General features: G+C 39.3%; 1 protein-coding gene across 3 annotated transcripts in view; it reads left to right on the plus strand.

Moving 5' to 3' along the window:
- Window positions 1-1,005: 1,005 nt before the first annotated feature.
- The window catches only part of phactr2 (phosphatase and actin regulator 2), a 45,740-nt gene continuing 24,832 nt past the window's right edge, over window positions 1,006-21,913 (plus strand). For 2 of the 3 annotated variants that reach the window (XM_024388151.2, XM_042306188.1), the window contains exon 1: window positions 1,006-1,275. In XM_024388151.2, coding sequence (XP_024243919.1) covers window positions 1,233-1,275 — 43 coding nt within the window. In that variant the 5' untranslated portion in view covers window positions 1,006-1,232. The remainder of the gene's footprint in view (window positions 1,276-21,913) is intronic. The other variant, XM_042306189.1, reaches the window with a different exon arrangement.

The raw sequence follows: 21,913 nt of genomic DNA on the forward strand, positions 1-21,913 counted from the left end.
TACCACCCTGTCGATGTGAATGGGGGTGTGCTCGACCCTCTGTTCCCTGTAGTCCACAATCAGATCCTTTGTCTTTCTGACGTTGAAGGAGAGGCTGTTGTCCTGACACCACACTGCCAGGTCTCTGACCTCCTCCCTGTAGACTGTCTCATCGTCGTCAGTATTTTTGGTTGAAGTTGAATTGAACAGTATAAAACAATCAGAATGGAGAAAGACCCATTGAAATCACTTAGAATGCATGTGTTGCCACCCTAGGGCCACACACTACCCAAAGAAAATGTAGAATGTGTATTATTCAAAAACATCAAATAACATCAAATACCACCATACCTTAAAAAGAAAATGTAATACTGTGATTTTATATTTTGGCCATATCTCCAGTCTGTGCTAGCTAAACAGTCCTGTATCTTAGATTGTTTGCTTGTTATGCAATCCTCAAACTGCCATCAGTTTGAAGATCTGAACACTGGAATTATATTATGGTGTCACTGTGTGGTTGAAAAATATCTATACTGTGTTGATTAAATGACATCCAAATATTTACATCTGTTATAGGCACCGAGGTGGTTGTAGGCTATTGGGGCGGTATACCAGAGATTGTGGCTATAATGACGAGATGCTCGTGTCTCCACCCTAACAACGGGAGTCGTTGTTCACAAAGGCGGAAGACAGGCAGGAGGACGCCAGATCAGGTGGGAACATTATAGCCAATGAGAGGACAGACACAACTCTGATATCAAATATGTGTTCAAAGTTGCTGGAATGACACGTGCGTCCACTTATATCAGTACACTTGTAACAACCTAAGCATTACGAAAGTTATATTCGATCAAATAAATCTCACGTAGCAAATTTGCAATATATATATTTTTTAACCAAATTCGACACTCTCATTGGCCCTCCATACACAAATTCCTCACTTCGTGGACAGATTTTGGGCGGAGTAAACCCTCTCGCTTCGCCTCTTCCTCTCTGGTAGTAGAGAATTCCTCCCCTCGACCTCTGACGGGTAGTATCCTAATCTGCATAAAGAAATGACAGGCATTCTTGAGCTGAATCGGAGGGAGGTTAAACAGAGGTTCTCAGACCAAGCGAAGTTTCTTTCTCAATAGTTTTAACCCAACAATTGGCCTGAAGTAGGTCAAATTAACTTTAGGATTTGGCGATGACTTTATTGTGAAAGTTCATCGGGGACCGCGTGATTGTTGGTTTGGCGGTCCATTGAAGACAGAATGGGCCAGACTTCTGTCTCCTCCTTGTCTCAAAATGCGAGTGGTGAGTCTGCTTTCCTCATTCACGCGCATATAGATATATCTTATTGTTCAGGAAGTCGATAATGTCTGACAATTTTAACTCGTCTTACTTTTCTAACTTTACTCTTTTGAAATGCACATATTCAACAAGTTTGAGTTGGTTTGCTTGAAAATATCGGTCTTATTTTCCTTTTACTCCAATGTGATCGTACATATGCATCTACATCATTGCAACTGATTTTGAATGCATAAAGAAAGCTTTTAGAATAATTGTCTTGCATTAGGAGATGGTAACATTCACTTTGACAAGAATCGGATACTTTGTACCACTAACGGTTACGTTATGCTCATCAGTCATGGAACTAATGAGTCAACAATGACTCATCTTCGAAACCAGTTTTCAATACCCAAACTAAATCGCAATGCAAACTGGAAGACATGCAAAACAGATCATTTGTGCAATAGTGAACGGTTATTCCATAATAAAGAATCCAGTACCAAACTGCTCTGACTCTCCTTTTGACCGGTTTGAGTACTATGAGCTACATACTCAATGGGAGAGAGATACTGATCAGCACATCTGTTGTCTTTTCAAAAGAGAGCAGGGGCATGTAGGTTTGGTGAATTATCATACACACAATGAGTAACGAAACCTCGACAATGACCAGTGGTGTAAAGTACTTAAGTAAAAATACTTTAAAGTAAGTTGTTTTCTGTAGTTTACTATTTCTTTGCCTGCTTTTACTTCACTACATTCCTAAGGAAAATAATGTACTTTTTTAGTCCATACATTTTCCCTGGCACCCTAAAGTACTTGTTACATTTTGACAAAAAAAATTGTCAAATTCACACACTTATCAAAAAGTCATCCCTACTGCCTCTGATCTGGCAGACTCACTAAACACAAATGCTTTGTTTGTAAATTATGTCTGAGTGTTGTGACCCTGGCTATCCATCAATAAAAAAATAACAAATATTGTGCCATCTGGTTTGCTTAATATAAGGAATTTGAAATGGTTTATACTTTTACTTTTGATACTTTAAATACATTTTAGCAATTCTATTTACTTTTGATACTTAAGTATATTTAAAAAAATATATACTTTTAGACTTTTATTCAAGTAGTATTTTACTGGGTGACTTTCACTTGTATTTGAGTCATTTTCTATTAAGGTATCTTTACTTTTAATCAAGAATGACATTTTAGTACTTTTTCCACAACTGACTGAGACCAGTGGGATAACACAGTAGTCTTGCAGACGACATGTGTTCAATACCCGGTTGGTCACACATGCTCGAGCAAATTGACATTACGGTATTGATGTCAAAGTTACAGTAATATGTGGGTGGTTTAGAAATTTGCATGGTCGCTGTCGGCATGCCACCTTTGGCGAAGCAAAAAAATTGCGGTCCTCCTTTTATCCCTCAGCAGAATAGTAGCCTAGGCTATGCAGTGTCAACCGAAAATGCACTTTAATTAATGCCTATCCATGTGGTCGCCTCTGTTTATAAAACAGGCAGTTGGAATGGCTTTATAGTCCTGATACCTGACAAAGATTTAAGACAGCATTTTGGTTATTCAAGCTCTAAATATCAGCTACCGTAGGTGGCGGTTCCTAAAGTAAATCGGAAAACATTTTCCAAATTTATATACAGTGGATTCGCAAAGTATTCAGGCCCCTTTTCTTTTTCCTCATTTGTTTTACGTTACAGCCTTATTCTAAAATTGATTAAATACATATTTTTCCTCCTCAATCTACACACAATATCCCATAATGACAAAGCAAAAACAGGTTTTTAGATTTTTTAACGAAATGTATTAAACATAAACAGATACCTTATTTACACAAGTATTCAGACCCTTTTTTTTGAGACTTTCGAAATTGAGCTCAGGTGCATCCTGTTTCCATTGATCATCCTTGAGATGTTTTTTCAACTTGATTGGAGTCCACCTGTGGTAAATTCAATTGATTGGACATGATTTGGAAAGGCACACACCTGTCTATATAAGGTCCCACAATTGACAGTGCATGTCAGAGCAAAAACCAAGCCATGAGGTCAACGGAATTGTCCGTAGAGTTCTGAGAAAGTATTGTGTCAAGGCACAGATCTGGGGAAGGGCACCAAAAAATGTCTGCTGCATTGAAGGTCCCAAAGAACACAGTAGCCTCCCTCCTTCTTAAATGGAAGAAGTTTGGAACAACCAAGACTCTTCCTAGAGCTGGCCGCCCGACCAAACTGAGCAATCGGGGGAGAAGGGCCTTGGTCAGGGAGGTGACCAAGAACCTGATGGTCACTCTGAAGGAGCTCCAGAGTTCCTCTGTGGAAATGGGAGAATCTTCCAGAAGGACAACCATCTCTGCAGTACTCCACCAATCAGGCCTTTATGGTAGAGTGGCCAGACGGAAGCCACTCCTCAGTAAAAGGCACATGACTGCCTGCTTGGAGTTTGCCAAAAGGCACCTAAAGGACGCTCAGATCCTGAGAAACAAGATTCTCTGGTCTGATGAAACCAAGATTGAACTCTTTGGCCTGAATGCCAAGTTTCACGTCTGGAGGAAACCTGTTGTGGGGATGTTTTTCAGCGGCAGGGACTGGGAGACTAGTCAGAATCGAGGGAAAGATGAACGGAACAAAGTACAGAGAGCTCCTTGGATGAAAACCTGCTCCAGAGCGCTCAAGACCTCAGACCTGGGCCAAGGTTCACCTTCCAACAGGACAACCCAGGAGTGGCTTCAGGGCAAGTCTCTGAATGTCCTTGGGTGGCCCAGCCAGAGCCCGGAACTGAACCCAATAGAACCTCTCTGGAGAGACCTGAAAATAGCTGTGCAACGCTCCCCATCCAACCTGACGGAGCTTGAGAGGATGTGCAGAGAAGAATAGGTGAAACTCCCCAAATACAGGTGTGCCAAGCTCGTAGCATCATATCCAGGAGGACTTGCGGCTGTAATCACTGCCAAAGGTGCTTCAACAAAGTACTGAGTAAAGGGTCTGAATACTTATGTAAATGTGATATTTCAGCTTTTTATTATTAATACATTTGCAAAGATGATTAAAAACCTGTTTTTGTTTTGTCATTATGGGGTATTATGTGTAGATTGAGGAACACAAATTAATGTAATCCTTTTTAAAATAAGGCTGTAATGTAACAAAATGTGGAAAACGTGACAGGGTCTGAATACTTTCCAAATGCCTCAGAGGATCATTAACTTCTCAATTGTTTTGCTGTGGATTGTTTCAAATCACAGGCGAGTAGGCTTTGCATTGTTGGGTTGTCCTCAGTTTTGGCAGCACTCATGGCAATAGACTTAGCTGATTATTGAGTTGTGCCTGTCAGTGGAAAGCATCAAAAATATGTGTGAAGATGATGTGTCTTGAGTATAATTTGAAATGTTAAGACAAAAGAAGGGGAGGTTTTGGTGGCGAAGATATAGGCTCATCGCTCTCCAGAATGCACTCAGCTCTCCAGAATGTGCTCAGCTGTCTCCTGCCAATTCATGCACATTAATTGTTTCATTGTGTGAATTGTTTGCCCTTTGTTTATTTGTATCAATTCCTCATTACATATATCACCGGTAGTAGGCTGTATCACATCTGGCCATGATTGGGAGTCCCATAGGGCGGCGCACAATTGTCCCACCGTCGTCCAGGTTTGGCCGGGGTAGGCCATCATTGAATAATAAAGGTAAAATAAAATGTCAAAAAATAAAATAATAATAAATATATAAAAAACTGTAAATGTACTATTTATATATAATCTCTGTCATTTGGTTACATTAATATCTCTTAATGCATGGATTAATTACAGTCATTATCTGAATGGAAACATTGTTTGCAGAGTTCAAAAGTTTTGGTTTATTTCATACCATGATTTATGAGGTTTGTCAATCATTTTATTGTCTTGTTTGGAGCGGTCCATATGAGCATGTGTCTGGTTGTTTCTCTATCCTGTTAATGTTGATGGAGTGCGCGAGCCTGATCAGCATAAAGTAGGCTACCTGGCCTGCAGCGTGCACATGTAGGAAAGTACATTTGGGGATCAGACATTTGGGGATGTCTGATTTCTGACCACCACTAATAATACACTAAGGTTCTGTCATTTTTATAACCATGTGACAATGATTTTGAGAAATTAAATGTGAGTATGAAAATCATAACTGGCTCGTAGAAATGGTAGGATACATTCTTAGCTTACCCAAAAGTGAAACTCACGTGCTGCCTGTCAGCTACCCAAGTTTATCATGCGTTGCGTTATCTTGAAAAATGCAGTTTGTATTTTCTTCTTTGCCATGATCATATCAGAAATTGAAGAACAGGCCTACAAATTTGAAATCGCTAATTATCATGACAATTTAGCCCACTTTGTGAAACTCCCGGACAGCAGTAGTGAGTAGCCTAATTTCATTCCATAGGCTATTGTCCATTTGACCTGTCCTGTTTTTAAAATATGGTGTGTTTGCTAACATGATAACAACATATTCACATTGAAGCAAATGTTTTATTTGATAGGACGCCATTTAGGCTATTTGATTGGAAGCATACATGATATAAAAAGTGTCTCTCATGACATTTTAATACATTTGGTTGCCCTGCAGGCTACAGAAAAGGCCACAGAGGCTATATACTCTATCTACCCTATAGGCTACATGATTTGATGGAGTATTGGTGAAGCACCACAGCACTGCGTCTCCAACAGCACCATGGAGAGGCGTGCTGTGCATGGACAAGATACATATTTTGCACCCCTGCCTTTGGCAAAGTGCACTGCTTATCATGGGGAGGCATCGGCGTTCAATTTAATAGCCCAAATGCCACTGGGTGAGAGAAGTTTTCATTGTTTTGAGGCTGAGTTATGTGAGGTGTTATGTGTTGGAGGTGCGTCTTGATCAGTTTAGCTCGGAAAATGCCGCCCTCGTCAATCTGCAGCTCTAGGCGTCCGCCTAATCCTGTCTGAAGGGCGGGCCTGCCCCGCTGTCGGCACAGGGTGGAGCAGGGGTGCATCTTCTGTAGCATACTAACCACAATGCTTACTTAACAATAACATTACTCACAAGTAAATGCATGCCTGACATTTCAACTCTTCAAGGCCTAAATAACCTAGTGCAGCAACATAACCCAAGGTGTTATGGTTGAGTTTACCTTTCAAGGTATGTATACACTTTAACAACATTGTTCTCTCCATGTTCTTTTTTCTCCTATAAGTAATCATAGCCCATCATTTTCCCTGTTCATAATAAAACATATCAGCTTTTTACATGTTTGGTTGGTTACACTAAATTTGAAAAAAATATTGAATGTCAAATAGCTTGGGATCTTAAAATACCATGATGTTTAAGTGCATAAACCCTCCCCGGTGGCTTCAGCTAAAGAAACCTCTCCCTATTTCCCCTTGACCAAATATTTTTCTGGTTTGCCGGTGGCATATAAAGCAAGACAATGGGAAAAACATCTGGTGAGCAAACAGCATGTCTGATTGAATTTAAAGTACACAGATGGATGTGAAGCATTTAAATGCTTTTTGATTTGGTGTGTAGTTCCATCGTATGTCATTTGGCTACTCAAAGTTCTATTTGAGGCACAAACGGTATTGATGTTTTTGGTTATGACATGCCTTTCCAATGATGTCATCATCCGTTCAGTACGAGTCACACAGCTTCAAATAAAACTTCAGGCTAATTGATAAATTGCCAAATCCGTCAGGTTATTAAATGTCTGCATAGGTTACAGTTTCTCCGAACTGAAGACCATCAGGCCAATATTAGGCTATCCCTAGACATTTGAAATATTCACGGCTAGAAGAGCCTCCAGGTTTCCGTCATAGCTGGAAAAAAATATAATTACAGGGGCAGTTTGGTGAAACTAATCCCGTCCGGACATGACGTTCTATAGTAATACTAGTCCTGTGTGAATATGGCTTATATACACATTTCTGACTGGGACTGTACAGAAGTGGCATTTTCTGTGTCCTTCATTTTGTTATGGCTCCAAGTCATTCTCCTTGACTCTGAAGGGAGGCATTGTTAGAGCTGAGGACTAACTTTGTGTCCCTAAACCATTTTCTCCCTTGTCAAGCAGCTGTTTGAATTATTATTGTCATGCAGTACTTTGTTTGATACTGTCTGTGAGTTATACCTCCACCCAAACATGAAAGCTGCTGCCTGGACTATACCAGAGATCAACACTAATCTAATTTTAGGCTTTGTATACTGTATGTGTTAGGAGATCCACATTGACAACAAATCCTGAATGTTTTTTTCCCCTAGCAGATTGGCATTCTTCTGTATGTGGCTTAGATGTTTCTGCTGTCAGTGCAATCTCAATCATTGTCTGTTTGTTTGGTTTGACAGTCAATTAATTCACAAGATAATCAAACACATTTGAGAAGGACTACTGTTCCCTCTGTCAATGAAATTTGCTTGTCTAAGAACAGACTAAAGTTGTCAGTAGCCCCATTTTAAAAGTTGGTACTGTAAATTTCAATGTCTCTCAATTGATTTGAAATATAGAGCTATGTCCCAAATTAGTTCTCCCAAATAGTCAACCTCTCTAACTCTCTCCACTGAGCAGTAACAAGTGAAGCCATTGTCCATTCGCTCCCAGGCAGTTCTAGTCTTTTTATTGAAGTCTAATGGTGATAATTGTGAGCTTTACAGATTTTTCTGTCATTAACCACACAAAGAACCTACTGTAACAGTCCCATTGTTCCTATTTGATATCAATCTGGGAATGAAACCATGGGATTGGACGTTTGGAATGCAGCTGGCCCCACCTCTTTCATATTTGTTTGTAAGCTTAGCTTGATTAATTGAGACTAAATGTGATTATTGTAGAAAATAAATATAATGTGTCCTTCAATAGGCTTACCCCAAAATGCCCCAAACAGTTTGTGGTTGTTTGTGTTCTTTTTTTTGTAGTTATCTATATCCCAAACAGCTATCTATAAATCCCCCTACTGGGGAGCCAGGCCCAGCCAATCAGAATGAGCTTTTCCCCCAAAAAGAGCTTTATTACAGACAGAAGTTCACTTCTGGTGTGGTTGCACGTGGTCTGTGGTTATGAGGCCGGTTGAACGTACTGCCAAATTCTCTAAACGATGTTGGAAGCAGTTTATGGTAGAGATTAACATGAAATTATCTGGCAACAACTCTGGCAACAATTCCTGCAGTCCACATGCCAATTGCACGTTCCCTCAACTTGAGACATCTGTGGCATTGTGTTGTGTGACAAAACTGCACATTTTAAGTGGCTTTTTATTGTCCCCAGCAGAAGGTATCTTGATATGCCACACCTGTCAGGTGGATGGATTATCTTGGCAAAGGAGAAATGCTCACTAAAAGGGATATAAACAGATTTGTGCACAACATTTGAGAGAAATAAACTTTCTATGCACAAGAAACATTTCTGTGAATATGACATTCACTGTAAATTCCTTGTCAGAATTGAGGAGCAAAGTCTGAAGGGAAGGTATTTACTGATCTGCTGTAGTTGTGTATGACATGTTCTTGCAGTATTCAATGCTGGTCACCTCAGGCCTTTTCAAAATTCAATGTCAGGCCTCAGGTAAGACATTATCCCTGACGGTCTGGTCATTCATGTTAATAATCACGAGTCATCATGGTTGTAAAAAAATATAATAATTGCACCAATGTTTGGTAACTGCCATTTGCAATGTGAGAGAGTTATCAGTTTTTATATGGCTAATCAGTTTTATATGGGTAGAATGTTTGAACTTGGAACTGGCACTCTGCTGAAAGGATGAATGGTCAATACATATTGGAAATGATATGTCGACCGTGTAAACACAATTCGGGCTATAAACCTGCCTGATGGCTTGAAAAAGTACTTTTTCATTGCAATTGCATAAGATATGAATCGCCTTAGAATGATGGACAATTGCCATTCTCTAATCAAAACCCAACCCTCGAACAGTGTCACATAAGCTAGCTAGACAAAAACAAGATTAGCTGAAATGGAGGTGTTCGCTCAAGTTGCTAGAAATCACACTTGCCTCATACTGTGCTTCTCTTCACACTGGAGCACTTGCAATATACACTGAATGTACAAAACATTAGGAACAGACTCAATTCGTTGGGGCATGGATTCTACAAGGTGTCAAGCATTCCACAGGGATGCTGGCCCATGTGGACTCCAATGCTTCCCACAGTTGTGTCAAGTTGGCTGGATGTAGTGGACCATTCTTGATACACACGGGAAAGTTGAACGTGAGAAACCCAGCCGTGTTGCATTTCTTGACATACTCAAACCGGTACGCCTGGCACCTAATACCATACCCTGTTCGAAGGCTCTTAAATCTTTTGTCTTTCCCATTCACCCTCTGAATGACAAATACACAATCAATGTCTAAAGGCTTAAAATCCTCCTTTAACCTGTCTCCTCCCCTTAATTTACACTGAAGTGGATTTAACAGGTGACATCAATAAGGGATCATGGCTTTGACCTCTTCACCTGATCAGTCTGTCATGGAAAGAGCAGGTATTCCTAATGTTTTCTACACTCCGTGTATAAACACTGGCTGTGACACATTTGATTATTCTCTAGGACCGGTGCCTGGGGTAAAACTCTCACAGTTAAAGCGCCGCATTAGCTTATTACCTGTTATTCGTTTACTCAAAATGTTGTGCAGACATGATACCTTTCAGACCAATCAAATACATCAGACCAATCAAATACATTCAGACCAATCAAATACATCTGTCTTTGATTCTACTGGGTTCTACTCTATAGATGTGTGTAAATATAGGTTGTGTGTGACAGTCAATAGTGATTTGACGTAGGCTAGGTAACTTTCTTCGAATCAGAATTCAGTTGAGTGACAGAGAGAACAAGGATGGTGTGATTAACTCAAATTCCATTATCTTTTTGCTTTTCCTTGTGACAGTTCCCTACCTCCTTTCCTTTTTTCAATTTAGGTCAAGCTAAAGTCAGAAAGAATACACAAGGTCACATTTTACAGCCTAGGAATCCAAAAACAACCAAGGACTCAAGATCACTGGATCTTGGGGGAGTGTCCTTGGCAGGGAATGTGGGTGTGCTCCTTTGACTGGTGTGTAGGAGTGCATACTGCGTGGTCTCCATGTCTGACTCCTCATATAACAGAATTGCTAATGAAATCCATCATTTTTTTTATTTTTTTTAATTTTTTTTATTTAACCAGGCAAGTCAGTTAAGAACACATTCTTATTTTCAATGACAGCCTGGGAACAGTGGGTTAACTGCCTGTTCAGGGGCAGAACGACAGATTTGTACCATGTCAGCTCGGGGGTTTTGAACTCGCAACCTTCCGGTTACTAGTCCAACACTCTAACCACTAGGCTACTCTGCCGCCCCATAAGGTGTAGGACACACGGTTCCTGGTTGTTAGTGATACGATACCTCTTGTCTGTCGTAATCTTATGGTCTTTGTAGAGCCACACCTCCTAAGGTAGGTAATGTTAACCTATATGGCCTTTTTGACGCTTCCAGCAATTAACCTTTGAACTACCTTCCAGCTTCTGCTTTTGAATCCTTGAGAAAAATATACATATAGGCTCATCCTTGTGCACTGCAGTGAACAGCAAATCTAAAAAGGAAGTGTTGAGTATACTGGAGATGTTGGTGTGCTTTTGTACTACGTGCTATTACTCAAAGGGAACATCTGTAGTTGCTACATATACTACCGTTCAAATGTTTGGGGTCACTCAGAAATGTCCTTGTTTTCCATGAAAACATACATGAAATGAGTTGCAAAATGAATAGGAAATATAGTCAAGATGTTGAGAAGGTTATAAATAATGATTTTTAATTGAAATAATAATTGTGTTCTTCAAACTTTGCTTTCGTCAAAGAATCCTAAATTTGCAGCAATTACAGCCTTGCAGACCTTTGACATTCTAGTTGTCAATTTGTTGAGGTAATCTGAAGAGATTTCACTCCATGCTTTCTGAAGCACCTCCCACAAGTTGGATTGGCTTGATGGGCACTTGTTACGTACCATATGGTCAAGCTGCTCCCACAACAGCTCAATAGGGTTGAGATCTGGTGACTGAGCTGGCCACTCCATTATAGACAGGATACCAGCTGACTGCTTCTTCCCTAAATAGTTATTGCATAGTTTGGAGCTGTGCTTTGGGTCATTGTCCTGTTGTAGGAGGAAATTGGCTCCAATTAAGTGCCGTCCACAGGGTATGGCATGGCGTTGCAAAATGGAGTGATAGCCTTCCTTCTTCAAGATCCCTTTTACCCTGTACAAATCTCCCACTCCTCCAGCATCTTTACATTTTTCTGCATCTCACGAATGTTCTTCTTTGTGATCCGAACACCTCAAACTTAGATTTGTCTGTCCATAACACTTTTTTCCTCTGTCCAGTGTCTGTGTTCTTTTTCCCCATCTGAATCTTTTCTTTTTATTGGCCAGTCTGAGAGATGGCTTTTTCTTTGCAACTCTGTCTAGAAGGCCAGCATCCCGGAGTTGCCTCTTCACTATTGACGTTGAGGCTGGTGTTTTGCAGGTACTATTTAATGAGGCTGCCAGTTGAGGACTTGTGCGGGATCTGTTTCTCACACTAGACACTCTAATGTACTTGTCCACTTGCTCAGTTGTGCACCGGGAACTCCCACTCCTCTTTCTATTCTTGTTAGAGACAGTTTGTGCTGTTCTGTGAAGGGAGTAGTACACCACGTTGTACGAGATCTTCAGTTTCATGGAAATCTCAGAACAAGAATAGATTGACGAGTTTCAGAAGAAAGATCTTTGTTTCTGGCCATTTTGAGCCTGTTATTGGGCCCACAAATGCTGGTGCTCCAGATACTCAGCTAGTCTAAAGAAGGCCAGTTGTATCGCTGCTTTAATCAGCACAACAGTTTTCAGCTGTGCTAACATAATTGCAAAATTATTTTCTAATGATCAATTAAGCCTTTTAACATGATAAACTTGGATTAGCTAACACAATATGCCATTGGTTTGCTTGCTGATAATGGGCCTCTGTACGCCTATGTAGATATTCCATTAAAAAGCAGCCATTTCCAGCTACAATAGTCATTTATAACATTAACAATGTCTACACTGTATTTCTGATCAATTTTGTTATTTTAACGGAGAGAAAATGTGCTTTTATTTTAAAAACAAGGACATTTCTAAGTGACCCCAAACTTTTGAATGGTAATGTACATTTTTGGAGTTCTAAGTTAATGATATGTACCCATTTGATTCTAGAAGAATATAACTTATAAATGTCTCATGAGCTTAGTTCAACTGTCATACCCCATCAGAACCCAACATATAACCTTGTTTTAATCCCATGTTTGTAAGCAAAGTACACTGAACAAAAATATAAACGCAACATGTCAAGTGTTAGTGAGCTGAAATTTTAAAAAATCCCAGAAATGTTCCATATGCACAAAAACCTTATTTAGATATGCCAACCCTGTCAGGTGGATGGATTATTAAGAATCCGATTAAACAACATGATCATTACCAGTAGTGTAAGTACTTAAGTAAAAATACATTTTCCCTGACACAAAAAGTACTCATAACATTTTGAATGCAATTCACGCACTTATCAAGAGAACATCCCTCTACTGCCTCTGATCTGACGGACTCACTAAACACACATGCTTCGTATGTAAATTATATCTGAGTGTTGGAGTGTGCCCTAGCTATCAGTAAATGAAAACTAAATTGTGCTGTCTGGTTTGCTTAATGTGAAGATTTTTATACTTTTACTTTTTGATACTTAAGTATATTTATAATCAAATACTTTGACTTACTCAAGTAGTATTTTACTGGATGACTTCCACTTTTACTTAAGTCCGTTTCTATAATTTTACTCAGGTATGTCAATTGGGTACTTTTTTCACTACTGTTCATTACACAGGTGCACCTTGTGCAGGGGGACTATAAAAAGCTACTTTAAAATATGCTATTTTGTCACACAACACAATGCCACAGATGTCCCAAGTTTTGAGGGAGCGTGCAATTGGCATGCTGACTGCAGGAATGTCCACCGGAGCTATTGCTAGAAAATTGAATGTTAATTTCTCTACCATAAGCTGCCTCCAACATCGTTTTAGAGAATTTGGCAGTATGTCCAACCGGGCTCACAACTGCAGACCATGTGTAACCACGCCACCCCAGGACCGCCACATTAGGCTTCTTCACCTGTGGAATCATCTGAGGGGGGGTGCTGAGAAGTATTTCTGTCTGTAATGAAGCCCTTTTGTGGGAAATACACATTCTGATTGGTTGGGCCTGGCTCCTCAGTCGGTGGGCCTGGCTGCCAAGTGGGTGGGTCTATGCCCTCCCATGGCTGCACCACAGCCCAGTCTTGTGAAATCCATAGATTAGGGTCTAATTTATTTATTTAAATTGACTGATTTCCTTTTATGAACCGTAACTCAGTAATATCTTTGAAATGGTTGCATTTATAGTTTTGTACAGTATGAATGTAAACAAACACTATATAGCCTCAAAACATGGATAAAACTATAGTTTTGATATCATGGATGGTCAGTCCTTGCATCCATAGCTGTATTAATTTTAGTGGTTACATTTCGCCAGCCCCATCTTTTAGCCTTTTACTGAAATGGGCGGGGAGTTGGAGTTGTTATTGCTTCAACTAAGGATCGCTGCTTTTAAGAGGGTCTTCACATTTACTAGACTTTTTGCAAAAATACCCTCGGCTACACATATATATGTGTGTATATATACACATATATATACATATACACACATATATATACATATACACATATATATACATATACACACATATATATACATATACACACATATATATACATATACACATATATATATACACATACATATATATATATATACACATATATATATATATACACATATATATACATATACACATATATATATATATATATATATATATATATACATATACATATATATATATATATATACACATATATATATATATGTGTATATGTATATATATGTGTATATGTATATATATGTGTATATATATGTGTATATGTATATATATGTGTATATATATGTGTATATGTATATATATGTGTATATATGTGTATATATGTGTGTATATGTATATATGTGTGTGTATATGTATATATATGTGTATATGTATATATATGTGTATATGTGTATATATATATATATATATGTATGTATGTATATATGTATGTATGTATATATGTATATGTATATATATGTATATGTATGTGTGTATATATATATATATGTATATGTGTATGTGTATATATATATGTATATGTATATATATATGTATATGTATGTGTGTATATATATGTATATGTATATATATATGTATATGTATGTGTGTATATATATATATATATATGTGTATATGTGTGTGTGTGTGTGTGTGTGTGTGTGTGTGTGTGTGTGTGTGTGTGTGTGTGTGTGTGTATATATAGGTCCAGTCAAAAGTTTGGACACACCTACTCATTCCAGGGTTTTACTTTATTTTTTACTATTTTCTACATTGTAGAATAATAGTGAAGACATCAAAACTATGAAATAACACATATGGAATCATGTAGTAACCAAAAAAGTGTTTAAACAAATATAGGGCCTCCCGAGTGGCGCAGTGGTCTAAGGCACTGCATCGCAGTGCTAGCTGTGCCACTAGAGATTCTGGGTTCGAGTCCAGGCTCTGTCACAGCCGGCTGCGACAGGGAGACCCATGGGGCAGCGGCGCACAATTTGCCCAGCATTGTCCAGGTTAGGGGAGGGTTTTACCCGGCATGGATGTCCTTGTCCCATTGCACAGTGGGTGCAGTGCACGCTGACACGATCGCCAGGTGTACAGTGTTTCCTCCGTCACATTGGTGCGGCTGGCTTCCGGGTTAAGTGGGCATTGTCAAGAAGCAGTGCGGCTTGGCTTGGTTGGGTTGTGTTTCGGAGGACGCACGGCTCTCGACCTTCGCCTCTTCCAAGTCCGTACGAGAGTTGCAGCGATGAGACTAGACTGCCACTACCAATTTGGATACCATGAAAAAGAAAAAAATACAAATGTAAATGTTATATTTGAGATTCTTCAAAATAGCCATTGGCATTCACTCAAACAGCCTCATGAGGTAGTTACCTGGAATGCATTTCAATTAACAGGTGTGCTTCTTCTTAAAAGTTCATTTGTGAAATTTCTTTCCTTCTTAATGCGTTTGAGCCAATGTTGTGACAAGGTAACGGTGGTATACAGAAGATAGCCCTATTTGGTAAATATTATAGCAAGAACAGTTCAAATGAGCAAAGAGAAATGACAATAAAGGTCAGTCGATCTGGAAAATGTCAACAACTTTTAGTTTCTTCAAGTGCAGTCGCAAAAACCGTCAAGTGCTACTGGCTGTCATGAGGACCGCCACAGGAATAGATAGTCTTTTACCAAATAAGGCTAAGTCCATATTGTGGCAAGAACAGCCTTGCCAGCCCAATTTTGAATAAAAACCAAATTTGATCACATTCACATTTTCTCCTGACACACAAATGGACTATAAATACATAACGTTACCAATTAGTTACCCTGACCAAATGGACAGCGCACATCGGCTGTATGCAGCTGCTCTTATTAGTAGCCTACAGTTGATCAGACTGAAAGATTTTCCCGTTTTTATCCCATACAGAATGTCAGATCTCTAATGTTTAGGTGTAGCCTAGGCTGCTGTAACATTTATGTAATGAGGTTTTGCTTGTCTGTCCGGAGTGATTATGTGTTCTCATCTTTGCTAAATAAATGCCGGAGGAAAGTGGAAAGCCCCCAAAAATGCGCTGTGTCAACCTCTCTTTAATCTAACTTTTAATGGATGATGCGATGGAAGCTATCAAATCGTTCTGAATTGATTTTGACATCCCAGAAAAGACAGTAGAAAGCATCATAATGTGCAATTACCGCTGCAAGCTCCGTGTAGTTGCACTTCTTAGCGGAACTATCCCTCTTGTCGTGTTCTCTAAAAGCCCATTCTTGCATGCCCAAAAACGCAGTGGTGTTGATAAGCCACTTGAGAACATCATCCCTGTTTATTCTTACTTTCTCATTGTGTTGCGCAGTTTGAATACGCAGACCTTTGTCATGATCGATGCAGTTTTTTCCCTGAAGCTTGAATCTGATGTTGGCATTTATATGCTCCCTGCTTTTGTTTTGCCGTTTAGCTGAACGATCAATGTTCTTCGGGTCACTATACCTCCCCCTTTCGCCCAAGACTCACTTTCCAAAAAGCAGACAAGGCCAGCAATACAGGCGGCTTGATGAAAGGCTCCTTGTTAACCAGCTATACTTTTGATGCCAATTTATATTGAATGCCCTCACCTTTTCATCCTTCTTCATGAAACTGATCTCAGGCAGAGGTCGACCCTCAGTTTTAATTTGCACCTTTTCCGTGTACCCCAGAGAATGAAAGGGGTTCTTAAACAAAAAGTAAACAAAATTTGCAGTGAACTGCACACTCAAGCTGGTAGCTAGCAAGCTACTGAAGTTTGATATAAATTGCAGTAACTAGACACAAAAATAAAGTTCTAAAATCAAGAAAACTATTTATAATCTACCTCCGTCTCCTGTAATTTGAAGAAATTTGAATTGAATAATATTTTAAAAAATGCTCAACTATCACTTTTCAATCTCTATCTAATAATGTCACCAACTCACCAAGCCTCTCAACACATGGAACACCCCCCATAATGGTCTGCGGCACAACCCCAATACAACACACTAGGTTAATTGTCTGATCCTAACCCTATGATTGGATGGACAACATGGACAACATCTCAGTTCCTACTGCAAAAGTTTTGATTGGTTGGAGGCCGTCCTCCAGAGGTGGTCAAAATTACCATGTTGGACTATGGAAGGGAGTGAGGACAACGAGCCTCCTAGGTTTTGTATTGAAGTCAATGTACCTAGAAGAGGGCAGAAGCTAGCTGTCCTCTGGCTACACCAGAGTGCTGTTGAAGTTACTATGTACCTTCATTGCAAAACAGTGTGTTTTAATACATTATTTGGTGACGTATGAATATATTTAGTATAGTTTTATCTAAAAAGGAGAACTTTAGTGTTTCACTATTTTTATGAAATTTCACTGAGGAGGATGGTCCACCCCTTACTCCTCTGAGGAGCCTCCACTCCAAATATTTTCCATATTTTCCTGTTTTATAGTTTTTTTTACATGAAATTGTAGTAACAGCCTGTTTTATTCTGAATTTGTCGCCCTAGATTTACATATCAGTAGTGTTTTTTGCTTGTTTTTTGGGCCTCCACCGAGAGAAGCAGCTCCCAAGGGAATGATCAATGTTTTCAGTCGTGATTTTGCTTGTACCTCATATTATGACTTCCATGATATTTATAAAATTAAGCCTGGCGTGTTCTAAGGTAACTTTAATACGGGAGCTTTTAGGCTTACACGAGCTACTATCTAGCTATGGTTCAGCTAAACGTCAGCATTCATCTATAGCCAGCATGTTTATGTGAGGATGCAGAAATTATTTTGTTGAGATAGCTAGCGTTACATAGCTGTGTAGCCTATACTATAATATGAATGACATTGTATGATAACGGTACGGTACTTTTATATTCGTATGGGAGGGGTATACGTTCATTATTATATGCTAACATTACTTGATTATGACGAATGTTGTTAATGTTAGTTAGCTAGAGGGCAGGAATTGTTTTTTTTGTCAGCTAATTTAAAGTTGCAATAACTTTTTGGGCGACCCAACCAAATTCACATTGAAATGTGAGTTATAGATCTGTCATTCTCATTAAAAGCATGTCTAAGAAGTGGTCGATTTTGTTCTACAGTTGGAAGTCTGATGTTTACATACACTTAGGTTGGAGTCATTAAAACTTGTTTTCCAACCACTCCACAAATTTCTTGTTAACAAACTATAGTTTTGGCAAGTCGGTTAGGACATCTACTTTGTGCATGACACAAGTAATTGTGCCTTTAAACAGCTTGGAAAATTCCAGAAAATGACATCATGGCTTTAGAAGCCTTCTGGATAGGCTAATTGACATCATTTGAGTCAATTGGAGGTGTACCTGTGGATGTATTTCAATCCCTACCTTCAAACTCAGTGCCTCTTTGCTTGACATCATGGGAAAATTAAAATAAATCAGCCAAGATCTCAGAAGAAAATTGTAGACCACCACAAGTCTGGTTCATCCTTGGGAGCAATTTCCAAATGCCTGAAGGTACCACGTTCATCTGTACAAACAATAGCACGCAAATATTAACACCGAGATGAACATACTTTGGTGTGAAAAGTGCAAATCAATCCCAGAACTACAGCAAAGGACCTTGTGAAGATGCTGGAGGTAACGGGTACAAAAGTATCTATATCCACAGTGAAACGAGTCCTATATCGACATAACCTGAAAGGCCGCTCAGCGTGGAAGAAGCCACTTCTCCAAAACTGCCATAAAAAAGCCAGACCTTTTGCAACTGCACATAAAGACAAATATCGTACTTTTTGGAGAAATGTCCTCTGTTCTGCAGAAACAAAAATAGAACTGTTTGGCCATAATGACCATCGTTATGTTTGGAGGAAAATGGGGGAGGCTTGCAAGCCGAAGAATCCCATCCCAACCGTGAAGCACAGGGGTGGCAGCATCATGTTGTGGGGGTGCTTTGCTGCAGGAGGGACTGGTGCACTTCACAAAGTAGATGGCATCATGAGGACGGAAAATTATGTGGATATATTGAAGCAACATCTCAAGACATCAGTCAGGAAGTTAGGGCTTGGTCGCAAATGGGTCTTCCAAATGGACGTCGACCCCAAGCATACATCCAAAGTTGTGGGGGAAAATGGCTTAAGGACAACAAAGTCAAGGTATTGGAGTGGCCATCACAAAGCCCTGACCTCAGTCCTATAGAAAATTTGTGGGCAGAACTGAAAAGGCGTGTACGAGCAAGGAGGCCTATGAACCTCACTCAGTTACACCAGCTCTGTCAGGAGGAATGGGCCAAAATTCACCCAACTTATTGTGGGAAGCTTGTGGAAGGCTACCCGAAGGCTACCCAAAACGTTTGACCCAAGTTAAACAATTTAAAGGCATTGCTACCAAATACTAATTGAGTGTATGTGAACATCTGACCCACTGGGAATGTGATGAAAGAAATTAAAGCTGAAATAAATCATTCTCTCTACTATTATTATGACATTTCACATTCTTAAAATAGCTGGTGATCCCAACTGACCTAAAACAGGGAATTTGTACTCGGATTAAATGTCAGGAATTGTGAAACTGAGTTTAAATGTATTTGTCTAAGGTGTATGTAAACTTCCGACTTCAACTGTATGTGCGTTATTTCTATGCTTCCCGTTAAGTTTTGCTTTTGTGTCTTTTAATTTCAGAGTTGTACACCAGCTGAAAATATGGAAAAGATTTTTCACACCGGTTTAGATGGTACAATGATTCTCTATACTATATTTGCTTGCTTTGTCACAAACTGAAATTAGGTGAACTATTAGAATATTAGCAACCAGGAAATGGTGTAGCGGATGTTAAAATAAACCCTTTAATTGTCTGCACATGCTTGTGGATTGTCGCTTTATTCAAGAGTGTAATATGGTTTGGTTTAACATATTATCATATGTTTTAGAAGAAAAGTTACTTGGATTGTTAAATAGTTTGCTTACTAGCTAGTGGCCACTGTGATATGTACGGTGAAGTTGAGCTGCGGACCAAGAATGTCATGTTGCAAGCCACAACGAAAGGTAAGGCAATTATGTAATGTGAATTGAAAAGTGGAAATCTATTTGGCCTCTGCTCCTTAGACTCTCCTCCATCTCTCGTAGTTGGAATAGGTCCTAAATCTTTGACACTTCCTATGTTTCTCAAGCACATTATTTTTACACTGTCTTGGGAACCTCCCATGTGTTGCTCTTGTGTTCCCCTTTTGTTTGGACAGGCCTCACTTCACTTCCCCTCCATCAGACAGAGACCCATGATTTCATATACAGTTGTGCTGCTTATTTACAGCTACCTGGACATTAAATGAAACAGAGCTTCAGTTGTTCTTGAGATGGTTAGGGTTTCTGTCCCACCATTTTTTTTAAACACCTTTCTTTAATTAAATTTTAATAAATCATCCTTGGGTATTAAGTGTTTTTTTTCCTGAACAAGGATGTGCTCCTTCAGCAATCAAAACAAACATCAAACATACTATAATAATTGCATTTGTAGAGTGCTTTTCAGACATAAATCACAAAGCTCCTTAAATTGAGAGCTACCATTAAATGGAGAAAAAATTGAAGTAAAGAGCTAAAAAAACTTAAAGCAAGAAATTAAAAGATCGCAAGCAGCCTCGTATTATACAAGATACATACATTTAATAAAGGAGGCGACATGGACAAAATAATAACTTGAAACTAATGTATAAGGCTGACAACAGATACCACAACAATTACATTAAGCGAAATCCAGTTTGAAGAAGTGTTTCTTTAGCTCAGACTTCAAGGCAGTGGTGGTCTGGGGCATGCGGAGGTGGGGGGGGCTCGTTCCAGAGCCGGGGGTCGAGACAGCAGAATGCTCAGTGACCCATTGTTTTTAGGTGCGTCTTTTTAACTGCAAGGAGTCATTGAAAATTTGACCGGCGTGAACGTGAAGACTGTTTGGGGCTGAAGAGTTCACTGAGGTATTGGGGACCAGAGGAATTGGGAGTTATGAAGAAGAGGGAGTCTGGGGTTGTGTTTATGTTCTTGTGGAATTGGATGTTGCGTTTCCTGATTAGGAAAGGAATGGGGCCTAAGACGGAGCTTTGGGGGACGCCACAGTTAATCGTTGAGGCGATGATTCCACTTCTTAATCTTTTCAAATAAGTAGGTGGATAATCTTCCACTGTCCTCTGTGGTAGCAATGTTTTATGTATGTATGGATGGATGGAAGGATGGATGGATGGTGCGGAGAAAACAACATTCAGCAGCCATGAGCCATGGAACCTCCCTATTCCTGAGAAGTGAGGCATGAGGAAACGCCACACCTCTTTTTTCCCCCCTCCAGCCTTAGCATTCCAGCCTGTTCCCATTCCCCTGGTTTCTTACTTTCAAACAGGAATGGAAAGGATTAGGGAAGGACATGAATCTGGTTGCTAAGGCCAAGTACAGCAACAAATGAATCACTGTGAAACAGGGCTGCACGTCGGTTATCAAAAGGTTTTATCTGCTCTTTTGCTTTGCTATGGAGATTATGATTTGTTTAGCAAAGAAGATATATTATTAAATGCAACAAGGTTGGGTTAATTGTTGACAAAATGATTGACCTAGAAAATCTAATTTAAAGTCATGTGAAAGTACATGTTTATTTCTGACGCATACTGAAGTGAATTCACCATTGTGCAACATCCACTTTCTCATGTTGTGTTTAGTAATTCTTAAAGCATAGTGTTGCAAATGGAGGGTCGATTACTGGTAACTTTCAAAGTTTACCAGTAAACCACAGGAAATTCGAAAACATACAGGATTTTATGGAATTTTCATAACATATCAAGTATATTTATTTATTTTACTATGTCAATATGTTTTTGTAAATGTTTTGATGCCAAACTGGTGGCAGTTGTGAAAAAAAGTGTGTTGTGAAAAGTGTATTAGTTGGAAGAGTTGCAGAGTTAATAGAAAATTATGCCATTGTTGATTTAAATGTTTTTTCATTTATTAGGCT

This window comes from Oncorhynchus tshawytscha, linkage group LG25 (assembly GCF_018296145.1).
Source record: "Oncorhynchus tshawytscha isolate Ot180627B linkage group LG25, Otsh_v2.0, whole genome shotgun sequence".
Taxonomy (NCBI): domain Eukaryota; kingdom Metazoa; phylum Chordata; class Actinopteri; order Salmoniformes; family Salmonidae; genus Oncorhynchus; species Oncorhynchus tshawytscha.